The sequence below is a fragment of the Dendrobates tinctorius genome, unplaced genomic scaffold (assembly GCF_039654945.1).
Source record: "Dendrobates tinctorius isolate UK_male_01 unplaced genomic scaffold, ASM3965494v1 ptg000360l, whole genome shotgun sequence".
NCBI classification, from domain to species: Eukaryota; Metazoa; Chordata; class Amphibia; order Anura; family Dendrobatidae; genus Dendrobates; species Dendrobates tinctorius.
Window position 1 is genome coordinate 4,081,576 of NW_027362026.1, and position 15,758 is coordinate 4,097,333.

A 15,758-nucleotide genomic window follows, 5' to 3' on the forward strand; every position below is an offset into this window, starting at 1 on the left:
AGATACCTGGGCATATTTTTACAGTCCCTCACTGTCTTTTTTGTATACAACTAGCTATGCCACTTATGCTGGTTAATCTGTTTTATCCATCTGTCCTCCAGACACCCAGTTCAGTACTTGATTTTTTACTCTTTATTTTTTATTTTTTTATTTTTTTTCTTTATTTATGTCACCCTAACGATATGTTCATCTATCCCTACTTACAGAATATGCTATCAACTCATTTATGCCTAGCAGTGACACTATTGATTTGGTGAAAACAGACCCTACATTCAATTGAAAAGGGTATGACCACGCTCCTTCATGTTTCTTATCTACCGCGTTATCTCTCAGTTTCACGTGTTTGATGTCTCCACATCTTTCTAAATAATTCTAGTGCTTATATTCCATGCTCTCTGGATACTATGTGTATATATTTTGTATAAAGTTTACAATTTTTTGATATTTTTATGTATGTATTTTATTACAGCGACTTTGTGATAAAGGCCGATGTGGCCGAAACGTCGTTTGATGTCGCTTCCTCACTGTCAAGCAATAAATTTACTTCACATTAAGTACAATCAGCGTGTGCAGTGACTATACATTGTTTATGCGATTCTGGGATTATCCGTTCCTTCTCACTGGCACCGCGAACTCGAACCCTCTGGCCGAGTGCTAACCATCTGTATTACCTAGAGTCCTAGGCTGAACAGGAGCTGTATGCCCTGACCGCCGAATCTGTAAGTACAGGGGACTGCAATTTCCTGAGCGACATTGAACACCTGACGGCATGGCAGCAGATCAAGAGCCCTGGTCTGACGGTGAAAAGGACAGTACCCATGATATAGGCTCACGTTGTCAGCCATACAGGTTAGAAACCATCACGAAGGAGAGGGTCGCAGCTTAGTTACAAGCAGCAGGGACCCGAAAACAGAGCGCAGAAGGAAGGTCCCCATCCCCACCTGGCAGGGTGGATCCCCTGAATGCCTCCAGGCGAGCCAGACCCAATCCATCACCTGTATGTGATACCCCGGATTACAACAACTTGCAAGTAAAAGGTAAAGAAACCTGCACCTTTCTGTGTACTTCTCTTATTTCTCTGCACCCCAACGTTCACCGCCATTGGAACAATTAATCAAATATCTTTGCCCTGGGGCCCCCACTCTACCCGTGGGGAGCTGAACCATTCTTTGCTGCGTCACCGTCAGCCCCAGAGGACCGAAACCACAGCATCGGCCACTCATTGCCGAACACCACGGATGGCGTCACACTTCAACATCACACATCTTTCCTCAATTTATTACTGGAAGCCCAAGGCCACAGACCGGGTCACTGCCACCGTGACATCCCCCATTGAAGTTAACGGGCCTGGTACTGAGTACCCTAAGGCCCTGCGGGCCACTCCACACACACCCAGTGGTTAAGTGTTTCAGAAAGGTGAATCAGTTGGGACAGCAGCCTGGTACGAAAAATATGCTTCCAAAAAGCGCTGACTCCAGTGAGTCTACAAAACATGCATTACTGGTTAGAAATTTATCCCGACAAGGTGACAGCGGACCTCATTTGTAAAGGCTCTGAAGATGGATTTTTTGTTCCCAAGTTTACTGGTTCTGGTTATTTATGGGTTGATAACTTGCAGTCAGTTAATCTAGATTTAGAAGTAATTTGAGATAAAATTGCAAAAGAAGTTGCTGAAGGGAGGGTAGAAGGTCCTTTTGTTGCCCCCCTTTCAAAGATTTCAGGCTATCCCCTTTGGGTCTGGTACCCAAAAAAGAACCTGGTAGCTTTCGCCTCATTCATCATTTGTCATACTCAACAGATTATTTGCTTAATAAAACAGTGGATAAAACCATGGCCCCGGTATCGTATGCTTCCTTTGATGATGCGGTTGATTTAATTCATTTTGGTAGGGGCGTACTAATGGCCAAGACTGATATTAAATCAACTTTTTGGTTGTTACCAGTTTCGCCGGGTGGCTTTAATTCGCTGGGTTTCCAATTTGACGTAAAATTTCATTTTGATAAAGCACTTCCAATGGTTTTTCTTTATTTTGTTTTTATTTTCAATCCTTTTCTTAATTGGGCAGTATCTTATGATTGCAAGGTTGGCGGATCTATTCATTATTTAGATGATTTTTTATTTGTAGGTAAAGCCGTTTCTTATGATTGCTTTGCTTTGTTGAATAAGTTTGTTGCCCTGATGGATCACTTTGGAATCCCTTTGGCAAAAGAGAAGACTTTTTCCCTGCACATCGTTGATGTTCCTGGGAATTCTGATAGACTGAGCATTTTGAATTTAGATTGCCAGAGGAGAAGTTGACAAAAATGATCTCTATTGTTAGATTGTTGCCACAGAGCAAAACCAGGCTGAAGAATTTGCAATCGTTGCTTGGTCTTTTTGTTTTTGCGTCACGTTGTTCCTATGGGTAAAATATTTTCTTAGAGACTGTACTTAGCTATGAAGGGGTTGAAGTCACCCGGGTCATATATTCGTATGTTAAAGCCGTTAAAGAAGGATTTATCTATTTGGCTGAAATTTTTGTTGTTGTTCAATGGCCGTTCAATGTTTCAAGAACAATTTATGGATGCTGACTCTCTTGGATTGTATTTGGATACTGCTGGGAATATAGGTTTCGGTATTTTTTGGAATTTGCATTGGTGCGCTGAATAGTGGACAGAATCTTGAGAGGTCAATGGCTTAACTAGCAACTTAACCCTGATGGAATTATTTCCGATATTAGTAGCTTTGGTTTTATGGGACCAGTATATCAGGAACAAGAAAATTATTTTCTATTCTGATAACATGGGAGTAGTTTTCTCTATTAATTGCTTGACTTCCAAATCCGAGATGGTAGTGAAATTTTTGCGACGAATAGTCCTAGTTTGTTTGCATTTTAATATTTTGATTAAAGTGAAACACGTGCGTAGTAAGTCTAATCAGATTGCTGATTCTCTCTCCCATCAACAGATAGACAGATTCCATTCGTTGGTTCCAACAGTCTAAAGTGTCCAGCCCATTTGTGGAATTTGGTCTGGGACTAGCTGAAGGTTTTTTTGAAGACGTAAGTAGCGGCGAAGGCTTGGAAGGCTTATTATTATTAATTCTGTATTGGCAATAATTTCAGCATGACTGTTTATCAAGTTGAGATTGCAGTTGAATTTGTGGTCAATTTATTTAGGCAAGGTTTGTCTTATAGTCATATAGTTAAGGTTTTAGATGGTGTTTCATTTTTTCAGAAATGGTATAATTGTGTTCCTTTGAACTGCTTATTCCAGGTCAAGCAAATGGTGAAAGGGTACTGAAGGGTTAATTGTGTTGTGGACAACCGGCGTCCCATATCCTATTCTTTGGTTCAGCAGTTAGTGCATTCGTGCAAGTCAGTATGTTCTTCTCCTTACGAGGATCAGTTGCTCAGTACTGTGTTTAGCATTGCCTTTTTTGTAGCATTTAGGATTAGTGAGTTGGTAGCACATAATAAGCGATTACTGTCCAACCTTTTGTTTCATGACGTTCAAGTGGAGGAATCTGTGGTAGTGTTTCGGGTTAGGCATTCTAAGATCGATCAGTTATTCAAGGGTGCTTCGGTTCATTTGCGCTGTTTGGTTCATCCTACGTTTTGTCCAGTTTGTTGTATTAAACATTATCTGGTTATCAGACCGGTTTCTTGTGGGTCCTTTTTTATTCATTTGGACTGTTCACCCCTGACTATTTATCAATTTAATAAGATTCTTAAGGATTGTTTGTCATTGATGAGAGATGATCTTGGTGCAATTAACTGGGACGATATCTTGAGACATAAAAATACACAAAGAAAATGGGAGATGTTAATTAGCATCCTGAATAGGACCTGTGCACAATATATACCGTATGGGACTAAACATGCTAGAAATATGAGGAAACTGCTATGGCTAAATAGAGCTGTAAAGGGTGCAATAAGTGACAAAAATAAAGCATTTAGAGAATTAAAGCAAGTAGGTAGTGATGAGGCATTAAATAAATACAGAAGATTAAATAAATTCTGTAAAAAGCAAATCAAGATAACAAAGGTTGAGACAGAGAGACTCATTGCCAGAGAAAGTAAAAATAATCCCAAAATATTCTTTAACTACATAAATAGTAAGAAACTAAAAAATGATAGTGTTGGTCCCCTTAAAAATAGTCTGTGTGAAATGGTGGATGAAGATGAGGAAAAAGCCAATATGCGAAGTGACTTTTTTTCAACAGTATTTACACAAGAAAATCCCATGACAGATAACATGATCAGTAGAGATGAGCGACTTTGCCTTTTTTAGGGTCGAGTAGGGGTTTCATGAAATCCGACTTTCTCAAAAGTCGAGTCGAACGAAATCGGCTGACTATCGTGAAAAGTCGAAGGCCCGACTGAAACACGAAATCCAATGCAAGTCAATGGGGAAGCAAAGTCGTCAGGGAGGACAGTAAACACATCTACATGCCGGACCGCTTTTTTAAAGTGCGCGAAATCTCTCTCCGGACGCTGCACATGTCATCTTGTTGCCCACAGTATACGTCCTTGCTCAGTGGCTGAAAAAAGTCACGTGCAAGCATTCTGGGAAATCCAACTTTGGCGCTCATTTTTCCGACCGCATGGCCGACTTCACGCTGTGGTCGGGTTTCCGTCGGCGAAACCCGACGTTGCCATAAGTTGGCGACTTATGAATCTGGCCGACCTGTTTCGCTCAACTCTAATGATCAGTGATAACAAAATTTCTCCATTAAATATCACCTGCTTAACCCAGCAGGAAGTATGGCGGCGACTAAAAATCACTAAAATTGAGAAATCTCCGGGCCCGGATGGGATACACCCCGAGTACTGTAGGAATTAAGTACAGTCAAAGATAGACCATTATTTTTAATCGTTAAAGATTCCATAATAACAGGGTCTGTACCACAGGACTGGCGTATAGCAAATGTGGCGCCAATATTCAAAAAGGGGACAAAAACTGAACTTGGAAATTATAGGCCAGTGAGCTTAACCTCAACTGTGGGTAAAATCCTGGAGGTTTTCTAAGAGATACTATACTGGAGTATCTGGAGAATAACCTCATGACCCAATATCAACATGGGTTTACAAGGGACCGTTCCTGTCAGACTAATCTGATAAGCTTTTATGAAGAGGTAAGTTCCGGACTGGACCAAGGAAATGCAGTGGACGTGGTGTACATGAACTTTTCAAAAGCTTTTGATACGGTGCCACACAAAAGGTTGATACATAAAATGAGAGCAATGGGGATAGGGGAAAATATGTGTAAGTGGGATAAGAGCTGGCTCAGGGATAGGAAACAAAGGGTGGTTATTAATGGAGCACACTCGGACTGGGTCACGGTTAGCAGTGGGGTACCACAGGGGTCAGTATTGGGCCCGCTTCTTTTTAACATATTTATTAATGACCTTGTAGGGGGCATAGAGAGTAGAATTTCAATATTTGCAGATGACACTAAACTCTGCAGGGTAATCAATACAGAGGAGGACAATTTTATATTACAGGAGGATTTATGTAAACTAGAATCTTGGGCTGATAAATGGAAAATGAGCTTTAATGGGGATAAATGTAAGGTTATCCAATTGGGTAGAACAAACAAAATGTATAATTATGTGCTTAATTGTAAAACACTGGGCAAAACTGTCACTGAAAAAGACCTGGGTGTATGGGTGGATGACAAACTCACATTTAGTGGCCAGTGTCAGGCAGCTGCTGCAAAGGCAAATAAAATAATGGGATGCATTAAAAGAGGCATAGATGCTCATGAGGAGAACATAATTTTACCCCTATATGTCACTAGTGCGACCACACTTAGAATACTGTGTACAGTTCTGGTCTCTGGTGAGTAAGAAAGACATAGCTGAACTGGAGCGGGTACAGAGAAGAGCGACCAAGGTTAATAGAGAACTGGGGAGTCTGCAATACCAAGACAGGTTATTACACTTGGGGTTATTTAGTTTGGAAAAACTAAGGCTTAGGGGTGATCTTATTACAATGTAAAAATATATGAGGGGACAGTACAAAGACCTTTCTAACGATCTTTTTACTCTTAGACCTGTGACGGGGACAAGGGGGCATCCTCTACGTCTGCAGGAAAGAAGGTTTAAGCATAATCACAGACGTGGATTCTTTACTGTAAGAGCAGTGAGACTATGGAACTCTCTGCCGCATGATGTTGAAATGAGTGATTCACTACTAAAATTTAAGAAGGGACTGGATGCCTTTCTTGAAAAGTATAATATTACAGGGTATATACACTAGTTTCCTTGATATTGCGTTGATCCAGGGAGCTAGTCTGATTGCTGTATGTGGAGTCGGGAAGGAATTTTTTTCCCCAATGTGAAGCTTACTGATTGCCACATGGGGTTTTTTTTGCCTTCCTCCGGATCAACATGTTAGGGAAGGTTAGGATAGGATATGGGTTGAACTAGATGGACTTAAAGTCTCCCTTCAACCTTAATTATTATATTATTAGGTTTAGATCGGTTAAAAATTACATACCATTCCTTTAGGATTGGTGCAGCGACGGAGGCAGCCAATTTGGGCTTGAGTGAAGACATGCTTAAGGGCATTGGTAGATGGGATTCTAAGTGTTATCGTGCTTATGTCAGACCTAACTTATCCTTTTGTTTTTTTCAGGTTCCAAGCGATTGGTGGTCTGGATTATTGGCCATTCATTTATTTTTCGGGGCCCAAAGACGAGCAGCATATTGTTGTTATGGTTCTAATCTTAATCTGAACACAGATTCATATCAGCTATATTGGTGCGGTATAAGGGGTTTATGCGTGTTTCGTTTTGGGTAAGTGCTTCAGGAGCGGATGCATAGCTGGGAGGCTCCAGATCTTTTGATTCTACATTTGGGTGGTAATGATGTCACCAGTGTACCACTGCTTTCTTTGTTGGGATCTATGCAAAGGAGTTTTTTGATTTGCAGAAGTTTACTTCCCCGTTGCACTTTGTGCTTCTTGGGACATAGTTCCTCGCCTCACTTGATCCAGCAATGAATGGCATTTTATGGATAAAATTCACAAACGTCTTAATCGAAGTATGGCAAAGTTTTTGTTTTTGCTCGGTGGAGTCTCATATAGACATAAGGATTTGGAAGGTTTCGAGGTAGGCCTATATATGAAGGATGGTGTGCTTCTCTCAGAATTTGGGTTGGATATATTTAATACATGTTTGGCCAGTTTGATTGAGGAAGCTGCGATGGTTTGGTGGGCCAAGCTTGCTTGAGGCATGCTTGGTGTGTGCGTGCTCACCCAGCTTTCTGGGTGGAGACTGGATGGTTTTATTGTCTATGGAGTATTGAATTTTATTGTTATTTATTGGTTTAGTATATTTAGGATTTGGCTAACCATTATTTATTGGTTGAATATATTTAATTTTGAGTAACCATTAATACCGTGGCCTTTTATCTTTACACCATGTGTTTTGTGTCATTTATTTGGTAAGTGGGGAAGGTGGTTAGAGGCGGTGGAGTTTTGGAGCCTGCTATCCCATGTGCACTGGTAGCAATCAGCTATAGATAACTTATTGTCTGCAGAGATGAGACCTGGCTGGAAGAAGTGATGGCGATCTGTGCTGGATGAAAAACTTCAACTACAGATGTCACTGGTTACTTGTACACTTACTCTATACACTGGGTACAGAGCTCCTCTGTCTAATGTCATTGGTGATCACTGTATTATCTGCACACTGACACTATATACAGAACACCTGTGTATAATGCCACTGGTAATCACTGCATTATGTGTATACTGACACTGTACACTATATACAGAGCTCCTGTGTATAATGTCACCAGTGGTAATATTAGTGTTGTTGGTATTGTGATTTTTTATTAAAGGGAATCTGTCACCTATTTTTTCGCATATAAGATGAGGCCACCGCCATCAGGGGCTTATCTACAGCATTCTGTAATTCTGTAGATAAGCCCCAGATGTAACTTCTGAAAGATAAGAAAAACAAGTTTGATTATACTCACCCAGGGTGGTCCGGCGCCTCCCATCTTCTATCGATGACGTCCTCTTTGCTTCCCATTGCGACTCCGGCACAGGTGTACTGCTCTGCCATGTTGAGGGCAGAGTACTGCAGTGAGCAGGCGCCAGACCTCTCTAACCTGGTCCGGCACCTGCGCACTGCAGTACTCTGCCCTGCCCTCAATAGGGCAGAGCAGTACGCCTGCGCCGGAGCCAAGACGGGAAACAAAGAAGAGGTCGTCATCGCTAGAAGATGGGAGGCGAGGACCCGGACTGCCCCTGAGTGAATCTAATCTAAACTAGTTTTTCTTATCTTTTAGGTTACATCGGGGGCTTATCTACAGCATTACAGAATGCTGTAGATAAGCCCCTGATGGCGGTGGCCACATCTTATATGCAAAAAAATAGGTGACAGATTCCCTTTAATGATCAGTATTGTAGTAGTCGGTCACTATGTGGTGGTAATACTGAACGTGTGAACGTGGCCAAAAGATAAGTGACTTAAGTTATTGATTGGTGGAAGTCCGAAATCTGGGACCTGCACCAATATGCAGAATGTGGACTTTTATCCCCATTAGTATGGGGCGACATGTGCGACCACTGATCCATTAATTTCATTAAGGGCTGCACTTGGATTTTTCCGGAAGCCCCCCAAAGAGGATGAATGGAGATGCCGTCAGACATCCCACCTGTCGTTCCATTTTAAAATGGGGATAAAGTGTCCTATGAGGAATAAAAGTTCCCCATTCTTCTGATTGTTGTGGTTTCCAATGGTTAGATTTCACCGATCAATAAGTTAATGCCTACCTAATCTGTTGGATCGGTGATAACTTGCTTTCACCAAAGAACCCTTTAATGCAAACTACTGTAATTGTACATCCCAGTTATGGTGTGCGCACAGTAGATGTGCATGAGCCGCCTGTGTTTTACAGTCTACGCACAACTATAACAGGGATAATGGCTAAGATATTTGAATATAGCTGTAGAGTGGGCCCCAGACACCACAGTCCGACCCTGGGTGTCTGTGTATTATGTTTGCAGCAGCTCATAACAGCTACAGGTGCTCTACTAAGTACTGGAGATGCTAGTCATGGAGCTGCTGAATAATTCTGCAGTAGTTACTAAACTTGGCATTTTGTGGTGAATTTGAAGAAATCAATTGTTCTATTAGTTGTGTTGAAGTGTGTATATGTATATTGTTCTGCTTTCATTGGTTTACTGCAATCAGAAGAAAGTTTGTACATTTTTCTAACAAACCTAAATTGCAGTAAGGGTTAAATAGTTTTATTGCAACTGCAGCCCTAAGTGGGAGGCCATGGCGTAAAACCAGGGGTGCATTGCCTTCCACATGGGCCAGATGCAGCCTGTGATTACAACCGCTCTATTTACTTTTCTGGAGAGAAGACGCGTTGCATGAATGTGACCCTCTCCATCCTTAATTACCAGAGATATGAAAAGCTTGCGTGTTTCTGTAATTTTCTGAGTCTACAATTTGGAAAGCTGCACTTATACATGATCATCTTAATCCTTTTTATCTCGTGTTAAATAGGAGAAGTGGGGACCCTCATTTTTCAAATAAGAGCAGCAAAATAAAAAAAAAAAACTGCTTTAGGAGTTATTGCAGCATTTGGCATTGCTACATCAAACAATGTGGCCTGTGATAAAAATGGTTGTGCATTTGATCGAAAGGAAGTACTGTGCTGCCCTCTGGTGGTTAATATCAGTAAAAAACATGTTTTATAGAGGAATTCCCCGCTGAGGGTATGTGCAGACTATCTGGAAGAGGCAGCACATATTTGCTGTGTCTAAACCGCTGCAGTCTATTGAACGCAGATGAATCCGCACATGTGTTCACTGAACTGTGCGAGTTCACCGCGTCCAATACATTCTACTTCTCTTGCGGAGAAACTGACATGCTGCGGTCTGATGAAAAGTGCTGCATCATAGTCTCAGTCAGTGAGCTGCGGTCGTCTGTGGACGCATAGTAGACATGCGATTTGTAGAAATCCCATCCACTATGCTGTAACATCTGGCTGCTGCGGGTAGGATGTGCACAAGTGCGCAGCGTCCAACCCACAACGTTTACCCATTGTGTGCACATACCCTAACAGAGATGACAGATTACTAGGATACAGTAGCGTAGCTACCAGGGGGGCAGAGGAGGCGGTGGCCCCGCGCTGAGGGGGCCCACCGGAGCTACACTACTGTAACTGTATCGGCATGCACAGCGGGCCCATACAGTTACATTCTGCAGCAGAGCAGGGAGAATCGATCTCCCTACTCTACTGCCCGGCCACTATCGGCCCCTGAGAAGGTGGTGGGTGGCCCCAGTGCCAGCAGTGGGCCCCCCACCTCACAGCCAGCAATGTCGTCCTCGGCTATCCTGTGCGCACAGGACCAGTGATGAGGTCACAGGAGGGGCGGAGTCAGGGGTCACATGATCAGGGGCTTCAGGACTGCTGTGCTGGTTGTCATGGTGCTGGATGAGGTGAAGTTTCTGTGTGGGGTCAGGAGGGGTTTACAGGGTGGATGTAGCAGAGCTGTGTGTAGGTGTACGGAGTAGAGCCGCGTGTGTACGGGGCGTGATGAGCAGAGTCGCGTGTGTACGGGGCGTGAGGAGCAGAGCCGCGTGTGTACGGGGCGTGAGGAGCAGAGCCGCGTGTGTACGGGGCGTACGGAGCAGAGCCGCGTGTGTATGGGGCGTACGGAGCAGAGCTGCGTTGGTACGGGGCGTACGGAGCAGAGCTGCGTGTGTATAGGGGGTGCGGAGCCGTGTGTGTGTATAGGGGGTGCGGAGCCGTGTGTGTGTATAGGGGGTATCAGGTGCAGTAATAGGGACACATACGTCAGTAGCGGCTCAGCATTGGGGTATCAAGTGCAGTAATAGGGACACATATGGCAGCAGCAGCTCAGCATTGGGGTATCAGGTGCAGTAATAGGGACACATACGCAGTGGCTCAGTATTGGGGTATCAGGTGCAGTAATAGGGACACATACGGCAGCAGCGGCTCAGGATTGGGGTATCAGGTGCAGTAATAGGGACACATACGGCAGCAGCAGCTCAGCATTGGGATTTCAAGTGCAGTAATAGGGACACATACGGCATTGGCTCAGCATTGGGGTATCAGGTGCAATAATAGGGACACAGAGCAGCAGCAGCTCAGCATTGGGGTATCAAGTGCAGTAATAGGGACACAGAGCAGCAGCAGCTCAGCATTGGGGTATGAAGTGCAGTAATAGGGACACATATGGCAGTGGCTCAGCATTGGGGTATCAGGTGCAGTAATAGGGACACATACGGCAGCAGCGGCTCAGCATTGGGGTATCAGGTGCAGTAATAGGGACACATACGGCAGCAGCAGCTCACCATTGGGGTATCAGCAGGATGAGGGGTTTGTGAAGGTTGGCGATAGATGGTGATGGGGCTGGAATATGAGAAGTGAAACGTGTCGTATTCTCTGTAGCAGAGTCCTGGCTGGAGGAGTTGTCATGTTGGTCTGGGACAGATGGAAAAGACGTGAAGAGTGACCGATTCCATCAGAAAGAACGTCAGCGGTAAGACACCAACTATAACTGTGCAGTAATCACATATGTTTTGTAGGACTGGTATTTACCACTGACCATATGGCGGTAATATCAATATTGGTCTTTATGTAGGGATTGTTTTCAGTAACCGCATGGTCATCTCCTACATCCACTATTAGGGTGCGTCACCGAGTTATAATCAAAGTTACCTAGTTAGGGGCCCACTCAGAAGTTTCACCCCCCCCCCCCCCTCCCCGAACCAAAACCCTAGCTACGCCTCTGCTAGGATATGATGTGAGGAGACTACAGGTACGTAGGATCCAGTAATGGACCGTACACAGACCAAAGGTGAAAGGGGTTTATTTTACAATACAAAACTCCACGCAGGGAGAAAATGGAGGGATATTATTCTCTAATACAGAAAATTACTATTGGGGATAACTTAAGGCACAAGAATTAAGGCAGACAGTACAATTGAATATTCCTTATCCCTCAGGTGTCAGTCACAGTTAAACTCCTGACCGTGACTGAAGCCTCTTAGGAAGCATCGCAGTGGAGGTCTGATAGTCCTGAGGAAGCTGGTATAATATATATATATCCTGACGATGGTGGCGACTTCTCTGGATCCTGATGCAGGTCTTGGGTCCACAAGATGAAGAGATGAAGAGGGAAACATCTTTTTCCTCAGCAGTGAGTATCCCAACACTATGGAGACTTGCAGCATTGCCCAAACACAGTTTACTACGGGCAGCCCGGTTCGCTGTGTCGACTCGACACACGCCCAATTCCAGTTCACAAACCTTGTCTCTCATGGTCACTGCTGTCGGCGGGGGCAGCTGTGGCAGATTTGTCAGCGGAGACAGCGGTACTCAGTCGGTAGTCTCCTGTCAAAGCACTCTGCCTTCTCAGCCTCTGCTCTACTCTGCCCAGTTACCTCTCAGCTGATTTTACCTCACGGTCTCTTGTGTGCTCAACGTTCCCGTCCAAACTGTTTGAATCCTTGCACGCGAACCTGCTCTTAGCTTGGCCACGCCCCTTTCGCTTGAGTACAGGGAGCGGTCTTGCACTTTAAGTTTTCCCCCCTGCGACTTAGGTGACAGCCCCGACGGTTCCGGACCCATCACGGAGGAGACCTGCCTAACTAGTTCCTTCCCCTTACATTGACATCACTTAATCATGTGGGTCTGACCACTGGGACTTCCATGGATCCTGTAAATATTTTTTTATTTTACTGGAATATAAACACTCCATGCCTGTGCTGTACTCTGAAGCTTACCATTTTATCTCAGAATTGGATCTTAAAAGTCAGACCCCAATCATAATGAGCCATCAAAGCAATGTGCCATCATTTATATGAGAGAAGTTAGTTGAAAGTTACTCTGAAGTAACTTAAATGACTAAATATGGAAAATAAAGAAAATATTGAAAACCAAGTTTTTGATCATGTACAGAACCTCCAAAATATTGGCTTTTACACCGACTTTGGTATCTTTGCCCCCTCTATAACGACCGCCCTGGGGATATATTGCATTGTGGAGGGTTGGCTCTGGAAATGATTGATGGCTAGCCAACAAAGCAAAAAGGCATAATTTTGTACATTTGTGAAAATCTGTCACATGAACGAGGATCACTTTAGGTAGAAATAAAATGCAACTTTATTTGGAATCAAATTAAATAAAATTACATTTAAGTAGTAATTAACATTTTCTTACAGATGTAGCAATCATTTATCGAAAAGGAAGAAATGTCACCAACGTAGATGGCCTGAGTGCTCGAATGGGACCCTTCCACCAACCATTAGCACTACGACTAACCAATACTGTATCCCAAGGAAATACTGTTGGAACAAACTGTACAGGTGGTAGGGCCGGAATGATGAATTTGGAGAGCGCCAGCTCCAATACTGTAAGAATACACAGACTGCAGTCCTTGGTATGACAATAAGAATTCCTTCATAAACTTGAAAAACCACAAATCATGAAAATGCTGAAATTCAATAAAAACATGTCCATCTGCAGCTAGCACTCGCAATTAGTAAATCATAAAAGGTATTAGAGGGTCAGCTGTGATTTCTGTACATTTAAAATGGAATAGCAAAAATAGTTGCGACGGTGTAACTCCAAGATAAATAAGTCCCACAGATTGTGAAATACACCTTCAATAGCTGTCAGTTGATTGTGCTTTTGGCTTACAGCCATTCCTCACCCCCCACAAATTTACATGACAGGTCATCATTAGGATAGTGGCGAGGTAGCTGTTGACAGACCCCTCAGGGGAAAGCTCCTCACCTGAGGGCTCAGACATTTCAATTCAAGCTCTCCAATCCTTCTGTCCCAAACATCTGTCAGGAGAGAATTCGGAGGTCTCCATACCCATTAAATCGTTGACTCACTTTGTCCAATTTGGTCAGCTATTCATAAATAGGTGTGGAGGCTAAAAAAACAAACAAACCCTATCGTGCACCAAATGCAGGGTTTGAGGTGCATGGCCTCTGTACAGCATAGTATATACATTTTTTGGAGGGTTCCTTTGATACATATTAGATAAAAGTCAGTAGATCAATCTGATGTGCTATGAGGCCTCCTATACTTTGGTGCCATTATTGATGCTCTGCACAAATGATCTGTGTCTCCGCACAGCATATCAACTATACACAAATCAGGAGAAGTATTAAGTCAGTAGCAAATAGAATGATCTTATGCTTGAAAAGTTTTGACACCGTCCATTTTGCTGGAATTCTTTACCTCTACTGTGTCAGAACATGTGTTTATCACTAATCTTATACAATTCTATAGAAGCCTGAAGCATTATAAAGAATTCAGTGAGGGACTGAAGAGTTGCTGTGACAATCCAGGTACTCATAACCGTCGAATGGTATCTGCTCCAAATGTCCAAGGTAGGAACAATTCAAGGAACCCCTGAGAAGGAGAACAGTAATTAGATTTGGCATTGACTATTTCAATGTATTCTTTACTCATAATTGCTCCTAGCTGTTATGTGAATGTACAAGGGTCAATTTGTCCACAACAGGATGTAATGTGGTCATGTAATGAAATCATATCCCAAGACGAATGGTAAAAGCTGATGCAGCCAAATTCCTTATTAAAATACTGTGCCAAGAGGACCTATCAGAGCCACAATTTCCAGGCTCAGGGTAGGTCTTCTCCCACGCATCTTCAGAGTTCTCCCTTAAAGCTGCATTTACACACAATTCTGCCCAAATAGACCGATCTTACAGGGTATAAACTTAAAGGGGTTTTACACATAGCGATATCGCTAACAATATCGCTAAAGCATCACCGATTTGGTGACGCAGCACCGATATCGCTATGTGTGATACTTACCTCCGACCGGCTCCCCCGCTGTCCATCGCTGATCGCGCAGCTCCATTTCTCGTCGGGCGCTTCCTGCTGGGCTTCCTGCTGGCGCCGACGAGGGTCGCGTGGACGCGGACGGGAGGACGTCTGGATCGCTGCATGTGAAAGGTAAGTAACAACCGCTGTATCGCTGCTGCATCACTGTGTGATCTGCCTGAGTGGCAGCTCAGTAGCGACCATTTAGCGATGCACCAGCGATCCTGACCGGGTCGTATCATGGTCGGGATCCTGGTGCATCGCTAAGTGTAAAGGGGCCTTTAGTCTTTATCCACTGACCCCAACAGATCTTTTGTCTTCCTCTACAAAAGTTCATCCAAAAATAATACAACCTTCCTATTCCTTAAACTGAATCTGTGAGAAGGTTTTTGCTATATAATCAGACCAGCATAATATAGGTCAAAAAAGCCTGATTCCAGGGATGTGGCACTTACTGGGCTACTTGGTCTAGTTCTCAGAATACCTGTATTGTCTGATGTAGATGGAGCAGAGCCAAGTCATCTACTCTGTATATAAGCCTGCCCACACCCGATTCACAGCTTGCACACAATAGACAGTGTACACAGGAAGCTGCCAATCAGGGGTCTGTGCGGGGTTACACATTAGCCTGACTGCTCTGCACATGATAAGTAGTCCTGGCAGTGTTAGGGTACCGTTACACTTAGCGATGCACCAGCGATCCCGACAACGATATGGATCGCTGGTGCATCGCTAAGTGGTCACTAGTGAGCTGCCACAGGCAGATCACACCAGCGACATAGCAGCGGTCGGGGGTCGCTACTTACCTGTCAGACGAGATGATCCTGACGTCCTCCCGCCCGCGTCCACGCGTCGCTCGTCGGCGCCGCCCAGCAGGAAGCGCCCGATGAGAAATGGTCCAGGACGTTCTCACGCGACCA

General features: G+C 43.8%; 1 protein-coding gene across 4 annotated transcripts in view; it reads right to left on the minus strand.

Moving 5' to 3' along the window:
* Positions 1-13,122: 13,122 nt before the first annotated feature.
* TMEM106A (transmembrane protein 106A) overlaps positions 13,123-15,758 on the minus strand; it is a 43,996-nt gene continuing 41,360 nt past the window's right edge. For all 4 annotated transcript variants that reach the window (XM_073562627.1, XM_073562624.1, XM_073562625.1 and 1 more), the window contains one exon: positions 13,123-14,403. In XM_073562627.1, the coding sequence (XP_073418728.1) occupies positions 14,344-14,403 (60 nt within the window). In that variant the 3' untranslated portion in view covers positions 13,123-14,343. The remainder of the gene's footprint in view (positions 14,404-15,758) is intronic.